Source organism: Artemia sp. Qi Xiang Cuo, chromosome 5, assembly GCF_049724085.1.
Source record: "Artemia sp. Qi Xiang Cuo chromosome 5, ASM4972408v1, whole genome shotgun sequence".
Lineage (NCBI taxonomy): Eukaryota > Metazoa > Arthropoda > Branchiopoda > Anostraca > Artemiidae > Artemia > Artemia sp. Qi Xiang Cuo.
This window is the reverse complement of record NC_142798.1, coordinates 47,626,500-47,651,173: the sequence shown is the minus strand read 5'-3', so window position 1 is coordinate 47,651,173 and position 24,674 is coordinate 47,626,500. Positions and strand designations below refer to the sequence as shown.

The following is a 24,674-nucleotide window of genomic DNA, read 5'->3' as shown; positions in this document are numbered from 1 at the left end:
GAAAGTTCTGGAAATTATGTATTTAAGGATGACACCCCCAAGAGTCCCCAGGGCAAAAGTTGTAAGTTATGCCCTGGAGGCATATAAGGTTTTTAGTGATAGAGTTGTCGTAAAAACTTCAAAAGGGGATCATTCAATTGGAAACTGAGAGGGCTAGTGCCCTTTTTAATAGTTGAAAGTGATTGTAAGGTAACTAACCCCCCTTTCACGCCCACCATTCCTCCAAACACATCCAATCAAAATTTTCATATAGCCATTTTGTTCAACGTAGTACAAAGTTCTGGAAATTAGGTCTTTGAGGATGACAACCCCCCCAGCCACCAGGGCGAGGGTTTTAAGTTATCCCCTGGGGGCATATAAGATTTTTATTGAAAGCATTGTCGTGGAAACTTCAAAAGGGCTCATTTGATTGGAAATTGAAAGGGCTAGTGCCTTTTTCAATAGTTGAAAGTAATTTTAGAAAGACTAACGTCCCTCTCACACACACCATTTTCTCAGACATATCCAATTAAAATTTTGAGATAGCCATTTTGTTTAACGTAGTTGAAAGTTCTGGAATTTAGGTCTTAGAGGATGACAACCACCCTCACAGCCCTTAGGGTAAGGGTTGTAATTTATGCCCTGGGGGCATATAAGGTGTTTATAGGAAGTGTTGACGTAGAAACTCAAAAAGGGCTCATTCGATTGGAAGTCGAAAGTCCTAGTGCCTTTTTTAATAGTCGAAAGTGATTGGAAGGCTTGACATTTTTATAATAAAGATTGATGTGGGTATAATGAATTTCTGTTGTTGTTGTTCTCGTTTAGACCAGGGCACTTTGTATCGAAGGAGTTGTCGTAGGAACTTCGAAAAGGGCTCATTCGATTGAAAATTGAAAGGGCTGATGTCCTTTTTAATAGTCGAAAGTCATTGGAGGGAAACTAATCTCCCTCCCAAGCCCACCCTCCCATTTGACTTTATGTTTAAAAACTAAATGTTGCCTTAAGATTAAATCAAAATGCATTGTCTTAATGTTAATTCCCAATAAGGCATCTCAGTAGTATCCCAAGAACGATTGAGGGTATTATTTTCAAACTTACGGGGGTACATCTGCTCTTAAAATTTAACCAAATCAAAATAGCGTAAGTTTATCCAAGCTATCAAAGAAAGTAAACAGATTTTTTTCGAATGGTATCAAGTTTTCCATTTCAGGTCAACTAGAGGAGGTATGAAACTTAATTAAACACTACTATTTTTGTCCAGATTTTTAAGAGGGTTTATGTTGTTAAAAATTGCTGAAAATTTTTCTCCAGCATACAAATAGCAGGCCAAACTATAATTTCTTACAAAAAATATTTAAAGTATTATTTTCTTTTTCTCTGAAAAGACTATGTCAATATAAAACGAACAAAAATCAATTAAAAAAGCTTTTTCCACAAAATAAGCTTTACATAAAATGGAAAAAACTCCATTAAGCAAAATATGAACAAAAAATAGAATCAATCAATATACCAAGCGTGAAACTACCACAATAAGCATCGATAAATAAATAAAACCCCAAACAAACAGAAATTACAATAAATAGCCGAGTCAAACTCAAAACAAGCAGAAATTAACATAAGTTGTGCTCAAAACCTATGCCTTCCCAAGGCCAGAATATAATATGCACTTTACTGAAAAAAATACCAATGAATTTGCCTTGTCAATTAAATATACATATGCTTATATATAGAAGTCACAATGTTAATACTATTGATTTATTAAAGTTATAAAAGTAAAAACATTTATATTTTTTTCAGTAAAGTGCAAATTATGTTCTGGCCTTGGCAAGGCATTGGGGTTTCGAGCCCAACTTATGTTAATTTCTGCTCGTTTTAAGTTTGACTTTAAAAAAAAATCAGCCTTGAAAGAAAGCAGGGTTGTGCGGAGATCTTTCTCGCATGTTGCTACGATTTGTTTTCATTACTTTCTATAGACCAGGCGCCAGCTTCTCAAAATGTGTCAAGCCAAATTTCAGTAAGCAACATACGATTTTAAGGTCGATACCCACTATATCGAACTCGCTGATCACGAATATGGTAGGAACATTCGCGGCTTCATGTTGAATTCGTCACTTTCATCATTACTCTTTGATTTTCATAAATAAACATTTTTTGCACAACAGATTTGCCAGGTTTTAGACTAAACTTCATTTTTATAAACCGCTTCGTCTTTCTGCCTGTAGCTTTACTTCAGTTGTGCAAGAATTCATAACTCCATAAAAGAGAATCTGCACTTCAGAGTAAATCCTATGGTTGAAAGTGGTTTAATTTCGTAGATGTCCAGCCATATGCTTTCAGTAGGATGCAGGCTCAGATTTCAGTTTTTAAAGACATCTCTGTTGTAGGAGACAACTCCTACAACGGTTTGCGTTTGCTGCATCCCGTTTTACCATTTCAGCGTTCTATACAAACGTTTCAGAGAACTTTTCGAACTTTTCAGCGTGCTATACAAACTTTTATAGAAGTCCCTTCCCTTACCAGATTTTTTCCAGATATTACAAAACCTGTTTTGTAGATAAGACCACAAAATTCTATAAACAACTTTGCTGAACCAAAAAGTAAGGGTCTGGTGGACGTAAATGGAAACCAATAGCCTTAGTGCAGATGTTTTAAGAACCATGAATAGAAAAAACTTCAAAGAAGTGACCTTTAGCCTACTTGTTGTCGGTTCGGTGGGACATACATAACCCCTACCTATAGCCAATACGCCTGGGATCGGCAGAAGTTGTATTTTTTTTTCAGAAGTGATACTGTTTTTGTATTTCATCGTGGACATTACTTACCTTTCTTCTCTTTACTCAGGTGGTAGCTTCGAGATGCTATCTTCGCTTTCCTTTTGGTTTTTAGGCTTTCACTCTTTAAATACAACCTCGCTTTGCTTGGGGTTTCCATCCTTGAAAATGGGGTTTTACTTCGGGGATGTGGCACCTAGGTGTCACTCACAATGCCATAATGATTTAGCATTTTGAACTTGGAAGTTGAGACTGGGATACACGAAGTGTATTTTTAGATAATATATGCATAAAAGCGGTACACTATTAGAATTCAAGTGAAAATATAGATGGCAAAAACCTGAGCCAGATGTTTTTAGAATTTACGCTTACAACTCTCCCAAAGAGCAACTAAGAAAACTTCTCAGGAAAAATAATATGGACCAGTAGAGTATGGAAGGTTAGTCTAACCTACGTAAGAATCAAATAAAGAGTTTCAGAAATTAGCTCCCCCCCCCCCCATACAGAACTAAATTTTTAAATTTGTTGTCTGATCTTGCCCAAGGCGCCACATTTAACAGATCTTTTGAGTGATGGTCTTCGTGTCTTTCGAACTCAAAGAAATATTTTTTTTTGGAGGAGCCTCCACCCTTAATAATCAAAATGAATTTTAAACTTGCAAGTCCAAAAGATAAACCGGCGATGTGACGTAGTTATTTCTGAGGTTCATTTCTTAGAATCATTTCTGAGATTCATGTTTCTGGTGGTAGCTACCACCTAGTTGATTCCACCCATAGGGAGTGAAATGTTAAGATTTATGACTTGGGAAAAACCTTGAATTGAAAAAATACGCACTTTAACTATAACAAATAAAAGTAACCACCAAGCCAGTTTTTATGCTAGTTTTTGTCCCAAATACAAAATTTGTGTAAGTTTGAGAACTAGGCAGAAAAGAACCACAGTGGGTCAGCCAAGATCAATTTACCATGGGGGTACTACATTTGAAAACCTTAAAGCCTGAGTTTTCACATCCCAATGTAATAAACAAGCAAAAATATAAAACTCAGAATTTGAAAGTCTTGGATTTAATTTTTTTTTCTTTTTTCCGAGAGATATATTATTGAACAATTTGTCGTAAAGTTTGCACATGAGTTTGTTTTAAACCCCAGCTTTAGTTCTACAAATATTTATGACAAAAAGTTGCAGTTAAGGGTGATGCCACTATGACCAAAACTAATTATTCCAGAAATGGTCAGAGTTTTCCGATTTCTTATGTTTTGAAAATCGTGTATACTAACTTTCTTGCTGAAGGACTGCCTGCACTTCTTGGCCTCTTCACTAAGGAAGCTAGAGTCCCTCCTTTTTAGATTCTGAGTGTATATTTGGGTATATTTTCTTAACCGTAGGCCAAATTAATAGTCTTTCGAAACTCTTTATCCAAAAATAACTGTAGATTTCCTATACCTTCTTCAAAAAATAATTGAGTGTGGTAACTGGCTGTGGCACTTCAGCAAGATTAGTATTCTTAGAATTAAATATTTGAGATTTATTAGACATGGTATGGCTTAAAAACCTTATGTCCCGAATTTCAGCTTCTTGCCCTCGTGATTTAGGGAAATACCGCCCTTCCTGTTCAATCAATATAGTTTAGGCTAAGAACTGGATTATCTAGTCCCTTTGTTTAAAAACATATTATTTTTCATTTCTGTTTTTATTAGGCTACGTGACATCGTTTTGATTCGTGTAGTAATGCATGACGCTGTATTTTTTCATGAAGCTAGTCCATAGACGACCAATGCTTTTCCCAGGACGTACAATGGAAAATATATGAAGCCTTTATTTAAGAATGGGAAGGGGGAGAAAACAAACAAACTATTAAAAAAATAAGCTGTAGATCATGAGTTTAGAGGGGGACTCCTGGATCCAAAGGCCCCTTCCTCTTTTGTTTATTTGCCTCCTATGTGAACATATTATTTTATGACCACTATATGAACTTGTACTAGAACGCCTTAATATTTAGGTTTGGAAAGTGTACTTATATTATAAGCCGGGTTACTTATTCGATTCACGGCCAGCAGGAACGACTCTACCTAATTATGAAGAATAACAAATTATCATGCAACCCAAGCTAAAGAATACACCCCTTTAATTCCCCCTCCTACGGATTAGAAGGATAAAAATCAATCTGGACCGATCTGGATAAAAAAAGAAGGCTGAAGATCGTGATTATTAGGCCTAAGACTCCTGTCTATTATAATCACACTTCCAAGATAATTGACAAAAACAGTTTGCTAAGGTGTTCTAAAAGTGAAGATAGGCCGGGCAATGTGGATCATGAGGATTGAATTGTGAGTATACAACAGGGGTATAGCGGTATGGTGTTCTCAAAGTGAAGATAGGCAGGGCAATTTGGATCATGAGGATCTAATTGTGAGCAGCTTAGCAAAAAATTTGGGAATTATTACATAACAGAATTGTGAAAGCCCCAGATGTGACCTTTGGGTGTAACGGTATTTGTTTCTTGAATTGTATCTTGATTGCCACCACAAGCCGGCCAACAACGTTTTTATGATCGCTCTATTTGCAAAATGTTTCTTTCTCTTCTTTGACGAGCATCAGAGGTTTAATGACTACTTATTACTCAAGTCATATCTAAGGACGTGAATTTTAGCTAATGTAAGTTAAAAAGCAATGAGTTATACTGACTAATTCGATTTTCCTTTCAGAGTCCCTCTGGATACTAACAAGAGAGCCATCTCCTCCGAACACTACACTTGAAACAGCTCATGGGTACCTAAATTTGATCCATTTTAAAACCAAAAGTCTCGGCAAGGTCAATCAATCATGCCATGTGAACAGTGGACAAGACGAAGAACATGCAGAACAGGCCTTTAGACGGCAATGGCTTCGCTCTGAGATTCGAGCTCCCAGAAAGCCAGTAAACCCGACCATTAGAAGAATACCTTCAGTCAGCCTTGAAGCTTCCATGCTTCATCAAACACGAGTTCCACCAAAAAATTTGATACAAGATGAGAAGCAAAATCGCAAATCAAAAAGACCTTTAGTATCAAAAGTAGCTAGTGCAATGCTCCCTTTCAAAATAACGAAAAAAAGGACAACCAATGGAAAAAATCGACAGAAGCTTCAGACATATGACCATAGCAAAGTTTACAATATGACTGCTGAGAACTTGCTGTTAATATCATTGCTAGGTGCTTTTGTATGATAAATTTCATTTTAATGAAAGATTTACTTTCAACATATATATTTATTATCACGAACTTTCACATTATATGCATATTAATAAATTGAGTTTAGAGTCTTCTGCATCCTATTATTTGGTTCTGTAGACTTAAGTCTCTTGTAAATATCCTTAGTTAAGCCGCATGTTTTCCAGGAGGTGAAATCAGCAGGGCAATTTAATAAAACCAGAGAATAAGGCACACGATACGGTCAGGTTTTCTTTCAGGAGAGGAAGATGGTATAGCATCTCGTTCAACAAAGTTCTTTGCTGAAATATATTCGATCAGCATACGTTATTCAAGTTCCCAAAATAAATGGATATAGATAGTTTTACTATTAACGATCGTTTTAATTAGTTTTTGACTCATTCGGGCAAATCGTGCTCTCAAGGCAAATGAGGGTCTTATCAAGCTTTAAGTTTTTAAGAATATAAAAGGCCCTTTTAAGGGAAAAATTTGATTAAAATGTGATTTCGTTTCAGTTGAAAATTTATTCTACAGTAATCTAAAAAGGCTCCAAACTGAGAATTCAGCATGATTTTCAACTAAAAACTGATTCCAACTTTTTACCTTTTTTGAAACTATAGGTATGTCTCTTAAATTAAAGCAGTATTATAGACCTAAATACTAAATTTGGCTGACTTACTTTGAAAACTTTATTTTAGATAAGATATCTAAAAAATTAAGGGACACAGTGAAATCTGCAGTTATAAGGCACCCGACAGCGAAAATCATAACGAATCAGAAACAAAAATGACACCCCACAAAACACCCAATAATAAATTTGGCTGGTTTATTTTGAAAACTTTATTTTAGATAAAATATCTAAAAAATTAAGGGACACAGTGAAATCTGCGGTTATAAGGTAACCGCAGCGAAAATCATAACGAATCAGAAACAAAAATGAAGCACAACGAAATTCGCGATTATAAGAACGATGCTGTTCTTATAATCGACTGCAACGACCTATGGAACAGAATCCAGTAATAACCTACAAAGAAGCCATAACCTATGCAAGAGTCAATTAAAAGTCATTAGGACTCTTGAACGTTGTATGTATTTACTGCGGAGCCCCTCATCTCCTTGAAGAGAGAGTAGCGAATAAAGATGATTCATTTGGAGATTGCTGCTTGCATGGTTGAATCGTACTGCCACGTCTAAAAATGATTCAAAACTAAAACTCATGTTTTTTTTTTAGCTTCAATCAATATAAGCGATTGTCAAATCATCAATAGTAGTCATACTTTTAGCTTCAAAGTAGCTGGACAAGTTTATCACAAAATGAATATGGCGGCAAACTCGACACAAACCACTGAAGGTGATTTGGAACCACCTTCATATGACCGAATATGCTTTTTAGACCCAGACGATGCTGTTGACGAACGCCTTGTACATACTCTAAATTACGGCATCGTCAATCTTGAACAGGAAGTATTTGCAACAACCTCTGGATTACGGAGTCATCAATCCTGAACAAGGAGTATTTGCAAAGTATATCCTGGAACCAGGAAACTGAAAAATTCTAAAAAGTTACTATGATAAAATAAAATTTCCAGTGGTAATTTAATTGAAGAAGCATTTGAAAATTGCTTGGCAAATCAAAATTACAATAGAATGAACGGACGCGTTATTTTATCCGGTGTATTCTACCTTCCCCGTTTAACCCCCCTCCCCCCGGTAGAAAATGTCCCGCGCTAGAATGTCATCCCTTGTACCTTGTTTCTCACAAGAAAAGTCATTTTTGTGTAATTTGTCTTGATTAAGTTGTATTAACATTAAGGTTTTTTTTTGCCTTGTCAATCTGTACATTGGTGCCCCGAAACCACACAAAAGAATAAAAAAAAAAATTACTTTACTGAAAATTCAGTAAACATTATTTTTGCAATCTCCAATTATTTAGACATTATTTTTAGTTGAACATAGATAGACAGATAAGTGTATTTCAAAAGGCCTGGGGCCATATACGTAAAAAATGTATACAATGTAAGTAAATGACCAATGAAACAAATTACAAAACACACAAAAACGGAGTACAAAGAAAAAAAAATACCTTATCTATTTAAAATAACTAAAACACATACACTTTTTCTTCTTTCTAAGCATTTATGTATATATATACACATTCGAGTTATTGTCGTTGGGTTACAACATTGAAGAATTTCAGGAAGCTGCAAAATAATCCCCTATAAATCTTTTACCTTGAAATTAGAAAGCACCGAGCAATCCCATAGAAAAGGTCCAAATCTTCATCCTCCTCCTTAAAATGGGGACAAGTATACTTCCTTTTAGGAATCATACTCTTTCTATCGAACACCTTTTTTTCTGCTCTGAATTAGAAGGCAATTTGCCCCTAATTGTATCCATCGACTTAAAACCTGGCCGGGTAAATTAAATTTAAAATAAACTTTCTCTCTAAAACCAGATTTTGCCAGATTATAATATTTCAATATTTCTGAATTGCCGACCAGCCTTTACCAATACTGAATTTCTTGATCCTCTAAAATAGAACGCACCTTGGTTTCTAAATCCGAAGGTAAAACACAAGGACCATGACCGTCATTCCATAAATAGGACATTCCGACTCTTTCTAGTAATGATTTAATCTGGGACGGACACAAACCACTCTTTAGCATCTCTTCATATGCAGCCTTAACTAGGATCACTCTCAAAGTTCAATGGACATGTTCTGTCAACTTGCAAGGTTCAATTGCCTTCAAGGCGGCTAATTAATTAAACAATTGCTGCATATGCATTTAATGCAAGTAGGAGATCATTTACGATGCAAAATTAACGCAGGTAGGAATGATTAAGAATAATAATGGCTGGATTGATTCAAACATCCTTATCCAGCTTTCAAACTTCAACCTAAACGCAGACAATTTGAGCCTTTTCTTGATGTCATGACGTCCAAATGGACCTTAAATTAGAAGTGGTGCCTTTGTAAAAGTACATATTTCTTTTACTGGACCTTTAACTTTTGCCTCGGCTTGTCTTTTGTCAGTATGAAAGACATATCGCCGAACCTTTGTTTCTTTCCATTGTTCAGGCGGTGGGACAAAAACTTCTTTCTCTTCCAACGATTTATCTAGTCCAGGTTTTGATTTTCACAAGGTGTTGAAGGCATTAACGACCACCTTTGTTTCTTTTAGTTGTTCAGGTGGTGGGACAAAAAGTTCTTCTTTTGCCTTGGCTTGTCTTTTGTCATTATGAAAGACATATCGCCGATCCTTTTCTTTCTTTTAATTGTTCAGGTCGTGGGACATAAAACTTCTTTTTCTTCCAACGATTTATCCAGTCCATATTTTTGATTTTCTAAAGTACGGTAGGTGATTACCTTATCCATGTCAAAATCCGAAACCCAATCATCATCGCTATCATTTTCAGTTTGTTTGGTTTGTTACACCTCGGCTTATCTTCCGTCATTACGAAATATGTATCGCCGAACCATTGTTTTTTTTAAAACAAAGGTATGGGGCCCGCGGCAGGCTTCTATATATAGATTCTCACTCACGCTTGTCTTTTAAACGCAGACAATTTGAGCCTTTTCTTGATGTCATGACATCCAATTGGACCTTAAATTAGAAGTGGTTTCTTTGTAAAATTACATTTTTTATTGGACCTTTAACTTTTGCCTCGGCTTGTCTTTTGTCATTATGAAAGACGGTGGCCGGCGTTTACCCCCCCCCCCCCGGCGATTAACCCCCCCCCTTCCGCAAAAAATACCCCCCGCAGAGAATAACGCCACAACCCCCCCCCCCCCCCGCGGAAAATACCCCACCGGAAAATACCCCCGTGGAAAATAAGGCTTTCAAAACTCGAAAATTTTATTTGAGTTTTATTTTTTTAATTTCCGTAGGGGGATGAAATTTTCGTACTTCTGTATTATGCGCCACTCACTCAAGTTTTCGCTGTGTAAAACTCAAGAACAAAACCGGTTTCTTTGTTAGTTTTTTTTCAGCTTAGTGCGAGACAAGACAAAGAAAAGTGACAGAATATTTGGGAAATATATAATTTGGGCTATGAATTTGCACATAAGGGGGGGGGGGGTAATGTATTTGGATAGTTTGAAGTCAGAAAACAATTCTTACTTCATAATATGCAGAAAATTGTACGTACTTTACCCCCCCCCCCCTAATGTGCAAATATATAGCCCATATTTGTTTCTATAGTAACGAAGAAACCAGTTTGTTCTCGAGTTTTACACATCGTAATCTTGAGTCAGTGACGTATAACACAGATGTATCAGATTTTTTCATGGAGAGTGAACTTTAACGTAAAGAGCGAGGTCTTGAGGAGGAGGCAACCCATTTCATATATATAATAATGTCAGTTCGTTTTAAGGTTTGATGTTGCTCCTCGCTTTCATTTGTTTTTTGTTTGTTTTTTTAAACTTGTTTTTTTTTATTTAACTACTTAAAGGTATTATTTGTTAATGGGAAATCTAGGTTTTTTAAAGAAAAGTAAAGAGTAAACCAAAAATGAGTTGAAATAAAGTAAAATAATCTTCAAAGTAAAAACTATATAGTATAATAGAAATTTTTTTTAAAAGACATAAAATATTTTTTATATGAAAAAGACTATGTCAATAAAAAATGAACGGAAATTAATAAAAAAAACTTTTTCCACAAAACAGTTTTGGCAAGGAATAGTAAAAAGCCTTGTTAAGCCAAAAATGAGTAAAAATAAATTCAAATAATTTTCCAAGCGTAAAACTACCACAAATCACCATAAATAAATGAATTGAAACCAAAACGAACAGAAATAACAATAAATAACCTATTCATGCTCAAAATACCAACAATTAGCATGAGTAGGGCTGACAACCCCCATATCTCCTCAAGACCAGAAACCAGTGTTGTCACTATAACCATTTGGTTTTTACTAGTTTTGGGCGAAAAAATTTACTAGATTGGCTTCCGTTTTACTAGATGTTGCCAAAAACGCGCGCGTGTCGCGGCTTTCGCCGCGACATGCGCATTGGGGTGAGGAAGCTAGTAAATACATTTTTGATCAAAATGAAAACAAAACTAAAAAGTAGCTAGTGTGTATTTTTTTTTTTTCTGCTTGTGCAACATCTTAATTTGATTTCTTTTGGCCATTCTGCTTATGTGCCTTCAAATATGTAGGAAATATATTCCTATCTATTTATTAGATCAAAACAGTTTTTTCCAGACTCCTAATTTTTGACAGGTTTGGCCTTACTCCACAGTTTAACGAACTTTTCTGAAAGTTTTTAGTTTCAGTATATACTTACAACTAAGCTTCACAAAAATTCCAGGTACACAAAAAAAAAAAAAAAAAAAAAAAACACCAAAACCAAAAATTAAATTAAAAGTAAAAAAAAAATAAAAATAAATTCCGATTCGACAGACCAAATTCGACTTTTTCAAAGCTTAACCGATCCTGCACCTCTTCTGTTTCCCAGTGACTGGGTTCATTCGCGTTCATCTTCCATTTTCTGCATCTATCAATCAGAGCGGGCAGAATCTCTCACTCCGAAACATATCTTGTGTCTCTGAGGCAGAGTTGCTTGGACTGCATGAGAGCTCCAACTGTGTCGATATTTAATCCGTTTCGCCCAGTCGTCTTGATAATATTTAAACTGGAAAACCGCCGCTCTGCACCGGCTGAAGCATGGGGCAAAGCAGAGAGGGTCAACATAAACTTGGGGAGTACTCGGAAAATGGCTTTCCCGCTACCATCTTTCAGTTTGGTAAGCCTCTTCCAGAATGTAGGAGGACACTCTAAATCTGATTCTGATATTATTTCGGAAATAAATTCTCTTCGGATTTGAATTTCCTCGTACTCACTATTAAGGTCCTCCAGCATCTTCCCCCTCTCCCTTTCCTTTCTGCACTCTGTAACAGCAACATGTTTAAACCTCTGTAGAAGAGGGAAAAGTGACATAGTTTCGTTGCTCATAGCTTTCAGTGGATCCAGAAGTTCTAAAGATGTAAGACCAGGGTCATCCAGTCTTATCCTAGTACGGATCTGCTTATCAAGTTCAATGAGATAAACAAGGCTGGCTTTTCGAATAGCTTGCACCTTGTGACGGCGATCTTCCACTGACAGGCTTCCACTGCAACTCGGTATTCATCCCAAATTTAACATTTTAAAGCTTCAAAAAGTTTTCAGGACTGCTCACGTTCAGGGAAGTAAAGTTACCTTTGAGTTTCTCAGGACGAAGTAAATACTGCAGAGTAGACAAGTAAAGCTCGCGGGTACGTCTCAAAAGGCAATAAATCCTTGTTCCTTGTGACTGGAACTCAAGGCGGAACTTGTTCATCTTTTCCAGTAAATACGAGAGGAAGTATAAGTAGGCTTAATTCACGTCAATATCCACCGCACTTAGCAGCTTTTTTGCTTTTTCCCTTGTAGAGCTGTCTGACGATGTTAGGGACAAGTCTGACAGATACAAATGCAAGGCTGGCCGCTGTTCAAGTAATCTGTTAATTCCGGCTTCAAGCGACAACCAGCGCGTGCCGCTAATCCGCAGAAGTTTGTGGTAGGCAATTTCACAAAACTCCTGGAAAACCTTCAGTTCCAACTTTCTCTAAGGGCTTGCGCTTATGAAGTTGATGAAATCCTTCACGAAAGTTTTGACTTCAGCAGGTAAGTGCTTCGCTGCAGCCGAAGTACACAATGCAGCAGTATGGCAAGTGCAACCAAGGACAAACAGCTGCGGATTTTCACGCAGCAGCTGGGCTGCGGGGCCGTTTTTGCGCCCCATATTGACCGACGCATTATCAAGACCAAGCCAAATCATATTTTCTAATGGAACGTCACCTTTCTTAAATTACTTCGTCAGAAGATTCTTTTGTCCACTTCCAGTTGCGTCGTCCACCTTTAGTAGTGCCAGGAATTCTTCCCTCACGGTGTTCCCACTGTCTACATACTTCACAATAACAACTAGGGACTTTGTATCTGATCTGTCTGTGCTTTCGTCAGCGATTATTGAAAAAAAGTTCTTCTGAAGAACAGATGCTAAACTGTCCTCGCCATGAAATCCTATAGCATTTTTAATAATGCCAGTCAATTTAGTTCACTTCATTTCAACATGCTTGGCTGTAGTTGAATCCCCAAAAGACTTTTTCAAAACGGGAACGAGACTATCAATTTTTGTCAAAGGAATATCTTCAGCTGCAACCCATGCTGCAAGGCGTAATTCAGCAGCTGACACCATTTTATCACTGTTCTCTTTTTCCTGCCGTTGCTCGTTTCCAACTGATCCCTCAACTGTCAGTTGTCTCAATGATGCTTTTACTTTCTTCTTATGAAGCTCACTAGTTGCGTGATTCTTCATGACAGTCAAACTTCCCGTCAGTTTTCGCTGACAGTATCTGCAATAGGCCTTTTTGCTTCCGTCTGGCGATTGAATAAGGAAAGGTTTCAGCACTGAATCATTCAACCACTCTGGTCAAAACTTCTGTGCATAGTGCATCTTCTTAGACTTGTGACCAACAGACTTCGTACGAGTCTCTAAGTCCTCAGCCAGATTGGCAGATGTAGATGCAAATTCATTGGATTCCTGCAAAACACTGCTTTCCCAAATTTCTATCGATTCTTGAACAAAGTCCGGCCCAGTATCTTTTGGGACAGCATTGTCTGTCTCAGCGTTAGCAATCTCTATTCTGTCTTCAGGACCGGTATATGGTACGAAGCTATATGGTACGAAGTTTGCTGATTGGCACGTGTTTTCTGCTTGTTCAATGTGGGTAGGAAGCTGTCTAATGTTCGCTGCTGGCTGACAAGTGGAGCTTTCCTCTTTCCAGACATTCTGAAAAACCGAAACGAAAATCAATCACCAAATATCCATAACTTCCAGAACTAGTTTCCGGCGAATGGCGAATCAGGGTTTTCAAGCAAAGTAACAGTGTAAGTTAGACATACTAGCTTAAAGGTAAACTCTAGCATTAAAATAAATGGACTGTAAGTGGACAAGTTTAATAATTGATTTTTTTCTGATTTTTTGACCTACAAAACATGGATATGCTAATCTGCACCTTTAACAAGATAGCTAAGAAATAAACATACCATTGGATTCAGAGTTCAATCCATTATCTGAATATAGCAAACATGTCAACTGGAAGTTTCTTTCATAAATTTGGGAAAATTTAGGAATTTCCAGGTTTCAGAATTTAGAAAACCTAGTTTTGGTTTAGTTTTTGGCTTGCTTGAGATCAGGGGTCAAGGCTTGTGTTTTGGTTCAGTGCTTGTGTTTCTCTTTTCTATTTATTGTTTCCTGTTGGTTACTTCATCTTTTGGGAGCCTCACACTCCTTTATTTGATATGATATATATAAACAAATTTCACTGAAATTAAAAACTTTGACCTCAAAAAGTATTTAGCATTGAACTATAATATTTAACTATGTTAGTTTTGGACTTGGAATTGAAAGCCCAGAATATCGAAATTTTTTTCCTCATTCATCAGCTAAACAATGACTATGCGTATGATAAAAGCTATGACAAAGCTAGGACAGTGTTAAAGCTATGACCATACTTATGACAAATGTTAGAGAAAAATACTTATTGCCCGAAATGAGAGTCAAGAAATAAAATGAACACAACTGTGTCTTATGAAAAGTCAATGAAAAGACAAATATACAAGAATCAGTACTGAAAGGATGCCAGACAAAACCTTAATTGTCACAAAACTAAATAGAGTATGGTTGAAGCCAGGATAAAGTTGCAAATTATTTTCCCCTGATAAAAACCAATTATTTCCTACTGTATATTATTCAGTCAATTAAGCTGTAAAGTTTCACAGATACTTTCCAGTAGAACCAGAATATAAACAACTAACTTCTTACTGTATATCCCAGTTCTATTGGTAGGGCCTGCACCCTACACTACAGGGATAACTAAACTGTACCTTTAAACAAAGCCAGTGACATAGCCAGCTGGCCAAAGGCCCTCCCCCTTAGTTTTTTCCGTTTTTTTCAAAGTGTCTATCACTACAAGAGACTTTGAAATTGCCTTTTTGTAGTGGGGTAATCTAGAACTGGACCCCTCCTCCTGATCTTCTAAAGCCGCCTTAATCACCCAAATGAGAATATTAAAGAAACAAGGAAAAACTTCTTAATGCTAAATTCAAAGTTTTTACTACACCACTGATTGAAACTTAATTGAAAACTAGACTCATATTTCTTGTAGATATTTGATATTAGAATACAGATTAATTATAGAAAGAATCATTGTTGATATTGGAAATTATAAGAAAAAGAAATAAGAAAACAAGTTCAAAGTATTGGAGATATGAGGGTCATGAATCAGCCAATACAAGGATATCCGAGCATTATTAGAAAAAATGCCTGTCTTGGCGGAGCATTCTCGGTTATATCCAGCCTTTGAAACAGTATTATGATATGATAGTAAAGGTGCAGAGGTGCTCCCCATGCAGTGAAAATGCAGTAGTGCAGCTCAATAGAAGCAGGATGTAAGATAACTTATGCATTAATTAGTCCATTGCGCAGTAACTATTCACCTTTACTGCATTGGTAGCAGTTCTGCATGTTTACCCAGCATGATAGACTGAATAATATACAGTTGTTTTGATAATGGTGCTGATTAGCTATCCCTATAGTGTTGGGTGCCTGATAGAACCAGAATAGACAATAAAAAATTGGTTGTTCATATCCTGTATCTACTGGGCAGCATTTCTGTAACTTTACAGTACATCTTACTGAATAACATAGATTGAGAAATGAGTTGTTTTTGGTTAATTTCAAATATAGGATGATAATGAGATATTAGGAAATAATCATACCATTTGACTCAGAGTTTAATGTTGTATTCAAATATAGCAATCATTTCCAGTGGAAACTCATCCTCTAGATTCTATAAATCAAGCTTTTTAGGGATACAAAGAGATTCAACGGTGTGCTGCAGGGTTGTAGGTGTGGTGGCCAAGACCCTGAACTCCAATTAAGCCAAAAACTAAACTGAATATATGGTTTTCTATCTGAGAATCTGGAAACTCTAGACTTTTTAAAACTTCTGGAATTAATTTCAACCAGAAATGATTGTTATATTTGGATAGAGGATTGAATTTGGTAAAATTCTACTTTAGCCACTTTTGGCTGTCTTGGAAAGGGGTTAGGGTAGGAAAATGAAACTTTCAAGGTTGGGTCTACACGCTAAAGTATGTCCGGGAAGGTATTTTGAACTACTTACCTCCACTCCTTCTCTCTCTAGAGGGTTCTGAAATTCGCCCACATGGCAGGTGTATACCCATTGAAATTTTGACAAAACAATATTTTCATATATATTCATATATATTTCATATTTCAATACTTGGAGGTGTCACTCCAAAAACGTTTAACAGGCATTCAGCCTGCAAACATGAAGCCTTTGCTCAACATACCTTTTATGACTAATCGCCTAATTATAAAATGAAAATTCAGATCCAATAAGTCCAAATCTTGATTAAAAAAGCAGATTTCAAAAGTGTCGAATTTCACGCCAAAAGACTTGAGCAGTTTGTCGTGTTTTGGGACCACATAATAAATGTCGTAGGAACAGTAAGACAACAGGCAACCGCCTCCGGTACGTTTTCCCAACAAAATACTTTCAAATGAGGGTAAAAAATTTACTAGATTTTGGCAAAATTTACTAGATCTGTTCAATTTTACTAGATCTGACCCTCATTTTACTAGATTTACAAGGTGGATATGCTTTTTACAAGATCTAGTAAAATTTTACAAGGGGTGACAACCCTGCCAGAAAGTAATTAGAAAGTAATTTGTTTTCAATAAATTGAAAACAAAATACGATTTGAATGTTTACACTTTTTTGACATTAACAAATAAAGAAGTATTAAGACTATAAGGAATAGATATCAGAATATGTATATCCAACTGACAATACATGGTTATTTTTTTTTTTTTTTAAGTAAAGTGTAAATTATTTTCTGGTCTGAACAAGACATGGGTGTTATCAGCCATATTCCTTTTACTTTTTGCTCGTTTTTTGTTTGACTAGGCTATCTATTGTAATTTCAGTTAGTTTTGGGTTTCATTTATTTTTTAATGGTGATTTGTGGTAGTTTTACACTTGGAAGATAAGAAAACATACTCGTAGAATTTGACACTTTAGTTCGTAAAAACTTAAACAATTTACAATTTGTTGGTTCCCAAGGCCATCTATCCTTTCAAAGGATAGCCAAACCTTCTTAAACTTTCTGGTGCCATATCTTTTAGCTCAATTTTGATGATTGTTCGCCTAAATTGTTTTTCTTCTTCATTTTTTTTTTTTTAATTTGCCACCGGCTACTGCCAAAAATTGCAGAAGTTCATATCGAAGTCTTTTCAACACAAATGGATTTGTGTTTTTTTTTAAGTTTTTAAGACGCTTCTGGTGTGTAAATTCCTCTTTTTCCCGTTCCCTAGCACTTTTCAACGAAACTAAAAAAAAAAATCAAATAAAAGTTTCAAATTTAGAAACCTTATTTTTCACAGTGGGGAGGGTATTTTCGGCGAGGGTATTTCCCAAGGAGGGAGTATTTTCCGTGGGGGGTTACTTTCCGTGTAATGGGGGTATTTTTCGTGGGGAGACATTTTCCTGGGGTTAAACACCCCCCCCCCATTAACTATATTCATTTTTGTTTTACTGTATTCATGGCCGTATATTTGGCTTTAAAATACACTTATCTATCTATCTATCTAATATGCAGAATAATTGTACCAAATACATTTTGCATGCAAACCCTCTATGCCTTACCCCCCCCCCCCTCATGTGCAAATCTATAGCCCATATTTATTTCTAAAGTAAGGAAGAAACTAACAAAAAAAACCCGTGTATTCTCGAATTTTACACAGCGTAAACTTGAGTGAGTGGCGCATAATACACAAGTGCCAAAATTCGTTCCCCCTACGGAAATTAAAAAAATAAAACTCAAATAAAATTCTCAAATTTGGAAAGTCTTATTTTCCATGGGGGGGGGATTTTCCGGGGGGGTGGGTATTTTCCGTGGGGGGGATTTTCCATAGGGGGTCCGCAGGGGGTATTTTCCGCGGGGAGTATTTTCCGGCGGGGGGTAATCAACGGGGTGGTAAACGCCTAGAACCATTACTCACATATAAAGATAGTATACTGTCCTTATAAACAAGCAATAATTGTGTATGTATTTATTTATTCATTTTTTCTCGAAAACGGCTCAATATTTTTTCAGGAAAATTGGCATCCTGGGATTTTATAGCCTAGAAAAATGATCTATATAGGTCAGAAGTTTGAGAAAACTCATTAAAATCCTTTATTGTGGAAATAATATTTATGTGAGTGACGTCATTTTAAATGAGTATAGTCGAAAAGCATACATACGTCATATATGCCTCAGTAGAGGTTGTGTTGTTTTAGTGTCTATGATGTAGGAGAAATTGCACAAAAAACATATGATTGACAAGAAAAATCATATGATCGACGTCATTTTTATGAGTACATTTCGAGAGAAAATAATAAACTACCCCCCCCCCCTCTCAGGAGCGAAAGTATCGTTTTATATCTATGACGCATGCAGCATTACAAAATGAACATAGCTCAGTATAAAATACCAAGACTTTAAAGAGTGGTTTGTGTCCGTCCCAGATTAAATCATTACTAGAAAGAGTCGGAATGCCCTATTTATGGAATGACGGTCATGGTCCTTGTGTTTTACCTTCGGATTTAGAAACCAAGGTGCGTTCTATTTTAGAGGATCGAGAAATTCAGTATTGATAAAGGATGGTCTGCAATTCAGAAATATTGAAATATTATAATCTAGCAAAATCTGGTTTTAGAGAGAAAGTTTATTTTAAATCTAATTTACCGGGCCAGGTTTTAAGTCGATGGATACAATTAAGGGCAAATGGCCTTCTAATTCAGAGCAGAAAAAAGGTGTTCGATAGAAAGAGTATGATTCCTAATAGGAAGTATACTTGCCCCCTTTTTAAGGAGGAGGATGAAGATTTGGACCTTTTCTATGGTATTGCTCGGTGCTTTCTAATTTCAAGGTAAAAGATTTACAGGGGATCATTTGACAGCTTCCTCAAGTTCTTCAATGTTGTAACCCAACGACAATAACTCGAATCGTTGTATTTATACATAAATGCTTAGAAAGAAGAAAAGTGTACGTGTTTTAGATATTTTGAATAGATAAGGCATTTTGTTTTCTTTGTGCTCCGTTTTTTGTGTGCTTTGTAGTTTGTTTCGCTGCTGATTTACTTACTTTGCATACGTTTTTTACGTATATGGCCCCAGGACTTTTGAAACACACTTATCTATCTATCTATATTTAACCAAAAATAATCTCATTTTGGACTGTATTTTCAGTAAAGTAAGTTTTTTTTTTTATTCTTTTGTGTGGTTTCGGGGCACCAATTCACAAATTGAATAGGCAAAACAACAAATTGAATGTCAATACAACTTAATCAAGAAAAATTACACAAAAAGGTCTTTTCTTGTGAGAAACAGGACACAGGGGATGACATTCTAGCGGGGGACATTTTCTGCAGGGGAGAGTTTTAAATGGGGAAGACGGAATACAACGGATTCCATTTTTCTGCTTAAAATTCACTTCACAAAGAGAAGCTTGGTCCCCTGGTACTCCTAATATTAAAATAACAGAAACCCCTAAAACATGCTACAGTCTACCGGTTAGAGGTGAAAATTCTGGGGTTCTTCAGAGGAATGGGATTAAGTATAATTGTCACTGTAATTGCCTCAAAGAATTCGCACACCACAAAATGAAACAATTTCTATCCGATTCCTCTTATTTCTAGTAATTATTGTTTACATTTGTTAAGAAAAAAAAATACAGTTTTGAAGTCTTGTTTTGGTAGATACGCTAGTGATGGGGGCTTTTCGGTACCAGCACTCTCCCTGAATGTAAGTGTTCATTCAGCTTCTCCATTATTTTAAATTTGTACTACATTATTTTATATTAACTTGCTTTTTCTAAAATCCCCCCTCCAAAATCCTGGAGAGTTTGATCGTTGAACCTGCCTACATTTACCCTTGCCTAAGGATATTTGGACAACAACTCCATGATTAACCGAATATTTTTTTTTCTTCCTGAAAAGGAAAGCAACTTGTTGAATAAGGCAAACATTTGGCATATCTAAATAGAATACTTCAGAGATTGGCAAATTACGTAAAATTCTGATTTCCCAGAAGGCGCTATTGGCACTACCTAGCATCTATATAATTAGGATGGGAAATCACAGTGATCACACTGGCCACACATTTGTATAAAATTACCCGTGTTTTGTTTTATCATTTTGCTTGCTTTTTTTTGTCCTTAAGTAAAGATTTTCTTAAGGTTATTTGAATCTTTTATTCATTTATTATTAATTTTTACCTAAACCCTCTGCTTAAGAAAACCCTTTTTGTTCGTAAGGATAAATAAAACCAAAAACTTTCCTAACACGACTCTTCTACGAGACTGTAAAATTTAATATATATTTATAAACTTACTTGTGGTATTTCTTTGTCCCACGTTATAAAAGGAATACTATGGAAAAGTTCAATAGGTTCATATACATCACCCCTATTAAATAGCTTGCTTTATCTAATATAATTATTTTGACACTCTGTTTGCACATTATTCCCAATTCTTCAATTTTAGTAACACCCCTAAAATCACCGCAAGAAAGTCAAAATTTCATGTTTTTATTTTTGGACACCGACTCCCCTCTTCTTCTTTTTTTCATGTTATTTATTGTTTATTCTTCAGCGAGAATTCCCTAAAGGAGAACCACCATTGCATAAAGTCAAAAAAGTCTTTTCGAACCCCCAAGTCCTTAATATTTTATGACAGAAGAGACCGAGGTCTCTTCTTAGTCAGGCCACCATATGTAAATGAGTGGAAGAACCAAATTCTAGGGTGTCCTGCTTCAAGCCAAATTAAAAAAGAAAGATGTTAGTTTCGCCCTAGATTTGGACATTATCTTATAACAACTCGGCCTTTCAAGTCTTTGACATTACCCAAGAGTACATGTAGCGTCTAGGTTTTATATCACTTTCTTTTATAGCCTGTCTCGGCCTCCAAGAAGAACTCCCTTCCTCAAAGTGCCTCACTCCTAGCAGCGCTTTTCAAGATAGGGCGGTGGGTTCCTTCTTATTCCAGTCATGTTAAAGGGTAATCTAAAATAAGCTACTGAGCTCATACCCCGAGGATAGAGGATCTCTCTTTAAATGATCAAGTGGTCGTGCTTATTTTTCTCCTACATTCTCATAGCGTCCTCCCGCTCTTGGTTGGGCAAATGACTTAGAATAGAGATAAACTCTATTATTCCCGCTGTAATTGAGGAGAAATAAAACAGATTAAAATGCAGAGAAAAAAAGAAAACATATAGTAATTTTCCTGGCGAGTGTTCTTAATCAATAATTTTCAATCCGAATACCCCTTGCCGTCTTAATTAAAATTGGGGTGACAGCCTGGAAACATTATTGTTTGATGTGACAACAAAAAAGGAGAAGAAACAACCTGGAAAAAAACATTTTTTTTGCTATACAAGCTGGTCAGAATGGAATTTTCATATTTATCTGGTAAATTTGATCTTAGTAACTTTTTTGGATTTATTCCTGCATTCAAAAGCAAAACAATGGTTGGCCTTGTGTGATTGTTTGGACTTTTTGCCGAAATAAGCTTACCTTAAATAATTTTGTCCCCTTTGTGACCTGTTTCTCAGAGAGTTAATGATGACAGGAAATTAACCTATTATAGGCAGCTGAATTTGATTCCTGATGGAGATACAAGCTCTTCAGAATATAAGCCATATTCTTTTTTCGGCACAGGCCGTTCGTAACTATCAATACTTACCGTGGGTATGACACATAAGCAGATAATATTTTTGGAAATCCAAGAAGGACTATATTCATTTTTGCTTTCCTTGGGAAAATGCATAATAAGTACGAATTGGAGCAAATACGATGATAATGGGCAGAATAAGAAAATACGCACTTGCAAAAATGTAATGACAAGAAATTTATATGTACAAATTTACTATAGAAACAATAATATATAAAATAATGCTATAATGAGCACTAAAATTAAGGAGGCACCATTGGTTGTACCTGCACCACAAAAGTGCAATCCCGGACCCATGCAGCCAGCATAGCCAATGACATGAGCAATATAGTTTTGTTCATAAACACCCTGGAAAAGATGTGCTTGAGGACCTCTTGCATATATGGTCACATCTTCCCCTCCGTGACTCTCAGATGTATCAGGTGCAGTTGCAATGGGTTTGTAATTTTTGTTTTCTCGGTCGTCATTAGTTATATCAACTCGAGAGCCGTTTTCTAAAGGTGGACGATATCCAGGTCCATTGGCGTAAGAAATAGTTGGCCAAGGCAAATTATCGATATCGGAATGCGATGCAATACCTAAAAGCAAATTCTTAGCGTTAGGACGGATTAACTTTAACTTTGATTAATGTTAGGAAATAATCAGCTGGAAAGAAGTATCCAAATTAAAAGACACTAAAGTTAACCCACGGCAGATTCTGTGGAGGCAAATTTATTTAGTCTTAACCACACCATCCACAGAGAATTTTCAGCCTTACCACGCCAAAAAATATTTTCTTCGTCTCTTTTATTCAAAGTGCCAAGAATATTTTGGTATAAACTTTGGCATACAGCCCCTCAATAACATTGGGCAGTATTTGACCTATATGGAAATATTTAATGCAATGAATGATCAAAACTCGGCAAAAATTTAATTTCTCAGCAAAAATTGATCTAAGCTTTTGCTATTATGACAAACGATATTTTTAAAAGATTTAAGGAAAAAAGAAGATTGTAAGGGGGGGGGGGTATCTTCTTCCCGTGTGCTGATAGATTTTAAAAAAATCGGTGTGCTGATAGAGTCAATAGATTTTATTATTATTGCTGTCGATAAATTACAAGGCCTCCAGCTTTAAATGGCCGTGCAATAAAACCATCTTTTTTAGCATGTGGCTCTTCTTTATCTTAAATCTGTTACAAAAAATGAAACGTATTTGCTAACAGAAAAGAGTCGGAAATAACAAAAATATTTGCAGTTTTGGAGCCAATTCCGTGCTTAATCTCTTGGTAAAATACTTCTATAATTTTGCTTTCTTTTTAGTCGATTTCCTTCACATATCTATCAAAAGCAATATATTGCTATATGCTTCTTCTGAAACAATTTTATATTGACTTGCGTACATGCATAAACCTTGATGCATGGGAGAGGAAGGAAGAGACGTACTACCCCGCACAGTTTAGGCCTTCTTTCGCCTATTTATATATGTAGGGCATTTCCAGAGATGTCACTAGTCTAAATAACTATATGAAACGGGGAGGGAGGGGGGCTCAACTGACTTTGCAGACTGGAGGCTTACTTTTACCGACTCGATCAAAATAGAGATTTAGGTAAAATAGTGACACTTCACGTTGCGATTCTTTGGAATATTGTATATTCCAGATTTTTTTTGTCGATGTTATGACGGATTTTGTCGATGTCCTGACCTTAGTGGTCCTGATGGTTAGTGGTCCTGTTTGTGTGTCGTCTCTCTGTGTTATCTGTGTGTGTGTGTGTCGTCTCTGCGTGTGTGTCGTCTAAAACTGTCAAAATAAAGAAAAACATAGTATTTCTATATTCAGCAGCCTTGAATTGCATTCACCAACGATGTCATTTCCAGTGTATCGATAACCGACGTAATAGTTGCCAACAAATTTTTACTTTTTGATTTTAACGAATTTACCAATCTCCCACAGCTAATACATTTCAAACTGCAGCAGTATAGAAATTGATTTATTTTTATTGATGTATTTTTGTTTTGCAACCAAATAGTAGGCCTATGCTTTATACAGATAGCATAAGCAAAAAAGCGTCACTATCAAACAGCCAAGGAAACAAGTCTAAGATAACACTAAAACTGTCAAAAAAAACATAGTATTTTTATATTTAGGAGTCTTGACTTGCATTCACAAACGATGTCATCTGTAGTGTATCCATTAGTGACGTATTGGTTGCCAACAAATTTTTGATTTTTGATTTTAACGATTTTATCAGTCTCCCACAGCTAGTACATTTCAAACTGCAACAGTATAGAACGTAATTTATTTTTATTGTTGTATTTTTGTTTTGCAACCAAATAGTAGGCCTATGCTTTATGCAGATAGCATAAACAAAAAATCGTCACTACCACACGGCCAAACAGCAAAAGTCTGGGCTCAATCTATTTAACGGGTGCCCTGTCCCACCACAAAACGGGGGCCCTATTTCAAGTGGTACCCTATCACACCATACAAGCGCACACATATTGAAGTTACCAATCCCTCATATCCTCTCTCTGATTTTTATAAGAGCCATAAAATATTCCTGGAAATAATTATTCGCAACGAAAGAATGCTAATTCTTTAACGGGTGCGCTATAAGACCTCGTTCCAAGCCCACATTCTTATCTCAAGTTTTTGTTTTGCAACCAAATAGTAGGCCTATGCCTTATACAGATAGCATAGACAAAAAAGCGTCACTACCACACGGCCAAACAGCAAAAGTATGGGGTCAATCTATTTAATGGGACCCTGTCCCACCATAGAAAGGGGGCCCTATTCCAAGCGGTACCCTATCACACCATACAAGCGCACACATATTGAAGTTACCAATCCCTCATATCCTCTCTCTGATTTTTATAAGAGCCATAAAATATTCCTGGAAATAATTATTCTCCACGAAAGAATGCTAATACTTTAACGGG

General features: G+C 36.2%; 2 protein-coding genes across 2 annotated transcripts in view; both read left to right on the top strand.

The window, feature by feature from the left end:
* The window catches only part of LOC148952204 (uncharacterized), a 40,422-nt gene extending 34,371 nt beyond the window's left edge, over nt 1–6,051 (top strand). Inside the window, exon 3 of the mRNA XM_089088631.1 lies at nt 5,456–6,051. Within this exon, the coding sequence (XP_088944757.1) occupies nt 5,456–5,955 (500 nt within the window). The 3' untranslated portion in view covers nt 5,956–6,051. The remainder of the gene's footprint in view (nt 1–5,455) is intronic.
* CalpC (calpain C) overlaps nt 1–24,674 on the top strand; it is a 277,295-nt gene that overhangs the window by 139,820 nt on the left and 112,801 nt on the right. The window lies entirely within an intron of this gene.